The sequence below is a fragment of the Oncorhynchus gorbuscha genome, unplaced genomic scaffold (genome assembly GCF_021184085.1).
Source record: "Oncorhynchus gorbuscha isolate QuinsamMale2020 ecotype Even-year unplaced genomic scaffold, OgorEven_v1.0 Un_scaffold_1853, whole genome shotgun sequence".
In the NCBI taxonomy this organism is placed as follows: Eukaryota; Metazoa; Chordata; class Actinopteri; order Salmoniformes; family Salmonidae; genus Oncorhynchus; species Oncorhynchus gorbuscha.
This window is the reverse complement of record NW_025746518.1, coordinates 99,081-106,777: the sequence shown is the minus strand read 5'-3', so window position 1 is coordinate 106,777 and position 7,697 is coordinate 99,081. Positions and strand designations below refer to the sequence as shown.

Here is a 7,697-nt window from a genome sequence, read left to right as displayed (position 1 = left end):
AATTACTTATAAATGTTTCAACTGTATTACCCCCATCACAAAAACATTCTGCACTTGTCTCTCTACATCGGTCAGCTACATTGGTGAGCATTGTTAGTAGAATAATGAATGGTTTGGTAAGATTTTGGCACGTCAACTTTTGGAAAGTTAGTAGGAAAGTGAATTATATAACCACCAAACACTCACTGAACATTTAGTATTTGACTCAGAAGAAGAAGCCTGAAGTAGGATAACTAGAAACAAATTCGGTTTACCGTTTTATCTGTGGATTAATTGTCAGAGTAGAGGACATTGTGAATTTCCGGTAAAATAACAGCTCCATGTTTATATCCCATGACAATTGAGCTAGCAACAGCAAGCTATCTAAATTGCCATGAGTGTTTAATGTTTTTCGACCAGTCCCACAATTAATATAGTTGGTTCATTTTGATATTTCAAACTGCTGATCGAGTCTGGATGGACAAAATTAACATGCTCGTGACAAACGCGTCAGGTCTTGTCAGCATGTAAAACGTAAAACGCATACAAACTTGGTAGCACAGACTAATTCAAATTTACTGTTTTATATATAGTAGATCAATATGACGTTGTGCCTTGTAGGTAGTTTAGAAGATATCGGAAGTTAATAAATATGTAGTGTAATGAAACAACAGGACGAAGGTCTCGAACCCCTCGATTGTGCCACAAACCGCTCTTGAGAAAACAACAGTTTGCACATATAGGTAACCAGATTGTGACTGCTTCTACGTTACTAAGTCTTTAACCACACTGTGTTGTTACATTGGTGGGTAAAAACGCATGCTTCCTACCGATTAACTTTTTGTCTGAATATAAACTCTGCATTTTACACATCTGCGTTACCCACTCCAGTCAGCAGATGGCGGTCTGGGAATTTAAGCCGATGCTGCTGGTGTGACGTATAATGTAGTGGACGGAACTCTTCTTTCATCAGCAGCAACAGTTAGTCAGACACCTCGGTAGCTTGATAGACAAAATAGACGAACCAATAAAGCTCTTTAGACGCTTTAGTGTATATTAGCCACTGTGTTTTATACCCACTTCTGTCGTCTAGTTAGTTATCCCATTTACTTTAATATTTACGATGTTATTGGTCGGCTCATGGCAATTTAGATTGCTGCTCATTCATTAGCATAGCTTCGCTAACATCTCCGACCATGAGTTCACTAAGCTACTCTCCTCCTGTTAAAGAAGGGAGGTCTGCTGGACGGATGAAGAGGGTCTGTGGCTGAACGTTGTCGTTAAAGAGGAGAAAGAAGAGGAGGCTGTCACCGTTAAAAAACAGGTAGAGGTTGAGTCTGTTCCGGTTAAAGAAGAAGAGAAAGACGTTTCAGTGAAAGAAGAAGGCACGTTCAGAGTGAAAGAGGAGGAGGATGTTACAGTAAAAGAAGAGGAGAAAGAGGAGGATGCAGTTTTTGGAGTGAAAGAGGAGGAGGAGGAGATGGCTGTCACATCCAGAAAGGCGGAGGAAGAAGATGAGGTTACGGGATATCTGGGCCCGGTTTCCCAAACACATCTTAAGGCATCCAATGGTAACGATGAACTTAGCCATAAAATGGTTTTGGGAAACCGGTCCCTGATTAACACTAGTAAGTACTGTCTTAAATACAGAGGTACAAACTCTGCAGTTTTTGAACTGATGTGTGGCTATAAATGAGTAAATCTACAATTACCTCATCCATATTTGGACGTTTAAATGATTCCGACCCATTGGCTTTTACATTTACATTTAAGTCATTTAGCAGACGCTCTTATCCAGAGCGACTTTTTTTCCCTCGTTATGTTATGTTACAGCCTTATTTTAAAACGGTTTACATATATATATACACAATGACAAAAGAAAAACAGATTTTTAGACAATTTTGCAAAAAAACAACAACAACTGAAATCACATTTAATTAAGTATTCAGACCCTTTCCTCAGTACTTTTTTGGCAGCAATTACAGCCTTCAGGCTTCTTGGGTATGACACTACAAGCTTGGCACACTTTGGGGACTGTCTCCCATTGTTCTCTGCATAGAAAAAAGTATTCAGAGTCGTTGTCCTGAAGCTACTCCTGCGTTGTCTTGGCTGTGTGCTTAGAGTCTTTGTCCTGAAGCCACTCCTGCGTTGTCTTGGCTGTGTGCTTAGAGTCTTTGTCCTGAAGCCACTCCTGCGTTGTCTTGGCTGTGTGCTTAGAGTCTTTGTCCTGAAGCCACTCCTGCGTTGTCTTGGCTGTGTGCTTAGAGTCTTTGTCCTGTTGCAAGGTGAACCTTCACCCCAGTCTGAGGTTCTGAGCGCTCTGGAGCAGATTTTCATCAAGAATCTCTCTGTACTTGCTCTGTTCATCTTACCCTCAATGCTGACTAGTTCCCTCAAGCCTGACAAGTCCTCCAGTCCCTGCCACCATAGGGATGGTGCCAGGTTGGTGCCAGACATGATGCTTGTCATTCAGGCCAAAGAGTTTAATCTAGGTTTCAACAGACCAGAGAATCTTGTTTCTCATGGTCTGAGAGTCAGGAAACAGGATGCACCTGATCTCAATTTTGGGTCTAAATACTTATGTAAATAAGTTATTCATGTTTTTTATTTTTTATAAATGTGCACATTTAAAAAAAATGTTATCATTATAGTGTATTGTGTGTAGATTAATGAGGAAACTATTTAATTGAATCCATTTTAGAATAAGGATGTAATGTAACAAAATGTGTAAACAGTGAAGGGTCTGAATACTTTCCAAGTCCAATCTGTAATTACAACATCCATATTTTGACTTTTATATTCTTTATTTATAGCCATTGATTCTTGAATAATATAACGCATGCCTCATGAGCTTAGTTCAACTGTTGTACCCCATCAGAACCCAAAATAAGCTTTTTTAATCCAATGTTTAGAAACAATGTAAATCAACACTGTATAGCCTCAACATGGTTAAAACTATAATGTTGATATCATGGATGGTCAGTCCTTGCATCCATAGGTCTATCTATGAATTTGAGAGTAGTTACATTTCTCCAGCCCCATCCATCTTATTACCAAAACAGTGGTGGAATGACAGCTTTCTTATTGTTTAAACTGCAGATTGGTATATATTTTTTTTAAAGGGACAACCTAGTTTTTCTGGGCCAGACCAAGTTAATACATAGTTGATAGCCTGTCTGCTAGGAACTGGAAACATCGTATGTGTAGCCAATGTGATTTATAGGAGATTTATTTTTATCAGGATATTTTCTAACTGCAGGCTGCAATGTTTTTATTTGTTGGCTTTATGTAGGTTATTTTTACACAATTGGCAATGGCAATAAAAGTTACTTTAAAATTGGTAGAATTTTCATTTAGATAGAATATAGATTAACCACAGACTGATGTTAAGATACAAGGACTAAACTAAAAAGAAACGTCCTCTCACTGTCAACTGCGTTTATTTTCAGCAAACTTAACATGTGTAAATATTTGTATGAACATAACAACAACTGAGAGAAACTGAACAAGTTCCACAGACATTTGACTAACAGAAATGTAATAATGTGTCCCTGAACAAAGGGGGGGTCACAATCAAAAGTAACAGTCAGTATCTGGTGTGGCCACCAGCTGCATTAAGTACTGCAGTGCATCTCCTCCTCATGGACTGCACCAGATCTGCCAGTTATTGCTGTGAGATGTTACCGCACTCTTCCACCAAGTCACCTGCAAGTTCCCGGACATTTCTGTGGGGAATGGCCCTAGCCCTCACCCTCCGATCCAACAGGTCCCAGACGTGCTCAATGGGATTGAGAACTGGGCTCTTCGCTTGCCATGGCAGGGACTGACATTCCTGTCTTGCAGGAAATCACGCACAGTACGAGCAGTATGGTTGGTGGCATTGTCATGCTGGAGGGTCATGACAGGATGAGCCTGCAGGAAGGGTACCACATGAGGGAGGAGGATGTCTTCCCGGTAACGCACAGCGTTGATATTGTCTGCAATGACAACAAGCTCAGTCCGATGATGCTGTGACACACCGCCCCAGACCATGACGGACCCTCCACCTCCAAATCGATCCCGTACTAGAGTACAGGCCTCAGTGTAACGCCCATTCCTTCGATGATAAACGCAAATCTGACCATCACCCCTGGTGAGACAAAACCGTGACTCGTCAGCAAAGAGCACTTTTTCCTGTCTGGTCCAGCGACTGTGGGTTTCTTCCCATAGGCGACGTTGTTCCCGGTGATGTCTGGTGAGGACCTGCCTTACAACAGGCGTACAAGCCCTCAGTCCAGCCTCTCTCAGCCTATTGCGGACAGTCTGAGCACTGATGTAGGGATTGTGCGTTCCTGGTGTAACTCGGGCAGTTGTTGTTGCCATCTTGTACCTGTCCTGCAGGTGTGATGTTCGGATGTACTGATCCTGTGCAGGTGTTGTCACGTGGTCTGCCACTGCGAGGACGATCAGCTGTCTGTCCTGTCTCCTTGTAGCGCTGTCTTAGCGTCTCACAGTACGGACATTGCGATTTATTGCCCTGGCCACATCTGCAGTCCTCATGCCTCCTTGCAGCATGCATAAGGCATGTTCACACAGATGAGCAGGGACCCTGGGCATCTTTATTTTAGTGTTTTTCATAGTCAGTAGAAGGGCCACTTTAGTGTCCTAAGTTTTCATAACTGTGACCTTAATTGTCTACCGTCTGTAACTGTCTTAACGACCGTTCCACAGGTGCATGTTCATTAATTGTTTACGGTTCATTGGACAAGCATGGGAAACTGTGTTTAAACCCTTTACAATGAAGATCTCTGAAGTTATTTGGATTTTTTATCTTTAAAAATCTTTAAAAAAACGAATTATCTTTGAAAGACAGGGTCCTGAAAAGGGGACGTTTCTTTTTTTGCTGAGTTTATTATAAATGTTGGTTACCAATGTAATTAGAGCAGTCTGATATACCACGGCTGTCAGCCAATCAGCATTCAGGGCTCGAACCACCCAGTTTACAATGTAGATTAACCACAGAGAATGATGTTGAGATACAACATTTGTTAGCTTGAATGCTAATGCTCCTTGACAGACTGGTAGCAAAGCGAAACCAAAGAGCATTTTACTGGTGTTTTTAAGTATAAAACATGCTAATGCTCCTTGACAGACTGGTAGCAAAGCTAACCAAAGAGCATTTTACTGGTGTTTTTAAGTATAAAGCATGCTAATGCTCCTTGACAGACTGGTAGCAAAGCTAACCAAAGAGCATTTTACTGGTGTTTTTAAGTATAAAGCAGTTGAATTGCGATAACGACACAAACAATTATATTAACCAGGACATTCAAAGAAACCTTACAATTTTAATCCAAAAGTAGTGTGAAATGCACTCATATTCAACCTGGAAATGGAGGCTATTTTTGCTGTCAGCCTATCAGAACTCTCCTGAGTTTTCCCCCACGGTGGTGAATTAGTGAATAGACACAGAACTTAATGTGGGTTTCCTTCAGTAGCATCCTGATCTTGCGCTGTAATATTCAGAATACATTGTGAAAAACTAAAATCTTCGCTCACCATTTTTGCTCCAGGCAGATATACTACATCCATAACTAGTGGTTTCCTCATTACCAGATATACTACATCCATAACTAGTGGTTTCCCAGATCTGATTTACCAGATATACTACATCCATAACTAGTGGTTTCCTCATTACCAGATATACTACATCCATAACTAGTGGTTTCCAGACATACTGTCATTACCAGATATACTACATCCATAAACTAGTGGTTTCCTCATTACCAGATATACTACATCCATAACTAGTGGTTTCCTCATTACCAGATATACTACATCCATAACTAGTGGTTTCCTCATTTCCAGATATACTACATCCATAACTAGTGGTTTCCTCATTTCCAGATATACTACATCCATAACTAGTTATTACCAGATATACTACATCCATAACTGACTGATGGGGAATTGGTCTTGTTGTGATGGTATGACTGATTAGCAGGTCTGAAGAGTTTCTGAAAGTGATGGTCAATTGTGTGATGGCATGACTGATGTGTTAGTGAGGAAGCTTCTTCTGTGTCTAAACAGATTCGAAATTTTAAAATGTCTGGCCTCACAGAATGGGCCCGGTTCAAGACCAGTAAGACCATGATTGGTGAAAATTTTCAAAGGGAAGAGTTTCGAAACCAAATTGTGTGTGCATCACTGCTTTTAGCAAACACAGAATGGGATTTCAGCAACTTTAAAAACAACTTTAAAAACGTATTTCTAGCCTAAAATCATCCACTTTACTACTAAGGTGAATTTGTTTTATTCTGTCTGACTTTGTTTTTGTTGTTCACACAGGAGAGCGAGATGACGATCGTGGATCCTCTGGGGAGCCTCAACAACATCATGAAGCTGAAGAGGCAGAGGAGAGTTTTTCCACATCAGAACATCTCAAGAAAAAGAAGCGGAAACACACAGGGAAGAAACCTCACCGCTGTTCTGACTGTGGGAAGAGATTCACCTCTTCAGCAGACCTCAAAAGACATCAGAGAATCCATACAGGAGAGAAACCTTATAGCTGTGATCAATGTGGGAAGAGATTTACTGATCTAAGCAGCCTGAAAAGACACCAGAGAATTCACACTGGAGAGAAACCTTATAGCTGCTCTGACTGTGGGAAGAGTTTTAATGTTCCAAGCAGCCTGAAAACGCACCAAAGAATTCACACGGGAGAGAAACCTTATAGCTGTGATCAATGTGGGAAGAGTTTTGTTTCATCTAGCCAGCTGACTGTACACCAGAGAACACACACAGGAGAGAAATGTTATAGCTGTGATCAATGTGGGAAGAGTTTTGTTTCATCTAGCCAGCTTACTGCACACCAGAAAACACACACAGGAGAGAAATCGTATACCTGTGATCAATGTGGGAAGAGATACTCTGGTAAAAGATCTCTGATTAGACATCAGAAAATACATGAAGGAGTTGTTCCATGATATCAATAAAATGTCACAATGTAGAATGTTTTAACATTGTAGTAGGGGTATTTGAATGATGTCACAATGTAGAACCCTAAATGTTTGCCCCGTGTTCTATTGATTTCATCATGATATGGATATTAGCCTCATCAGGGGAAAACATCCAGATCCTGAAATGAAAGAATACTATTTATGTGATTAACAAAAAGTGTTGCGTTACACTTATCTCGTTGGTGATCCACTTGAATCAAAGTGAAACTCTTCAAAATGTAGCTAGCTGTTTACCACAAGTTGTCCTCTAACCAGTGATGTACACATTAAACCCAGATTCCATGTGGTTTTAGAGCTGTTCCTTTAATCAGGATGTGCAACCTCATCTCCTCCCTCTCGCGCAATTGATTTCAAAGTGATTTCGATATGAGTGATGACAAATAAGTGTTACATTTCTCTTCGTTCTGGGGACCTCTACATTTAAATGCATCACTCCGAAATGTAGCTGACTGTCTTCTGCAGATTATCTAACCAGTGAGATAAAAGATTATAAAATTCCAAAAGATATCTCCCATTTCCATGTGGTATTTTAGTTGTTAGTTTCAACAGCAGTTTCAACCTGATTTCCCCCCAATAGATGTATTGCCAGTTGTCAAAACAGCGTTTTGGTGCTTATAAGGAGCTTGTTTAAAAAAAATAAAGATTTGTTGAATGAATAGTGAGTGTGTCCAACTTTTGACTGGTACTGTATGTCTGAACTATCAAATCAAATTGTATTATGTT

General features: G+C 40.3%; 1 protein-coding gene across 1 annotated transcript; it reads left to right on the top strand.

Annotated features, from left to right (window-relative positions):
• Positions 1–1,209: 1,209 nt before the first annotated feature.
• On the top strand, positions 1,210–7,558 carry LOC124024439 (oocyte zinc finger protein XlCOF19-like; the record flags this gene model as incomplete). Its single annotated transcript, XM_046338333.1, has 2 exons — positions 1,210–1,550; positions 6,304–7,558. Coding segments are annotated over 2 exons (979 nt in total), but the record flags the coding sequence as incomplete, so codon positions are not given.
• Positions 7,559–7,697: the final 139 nt, after the last annotated feature.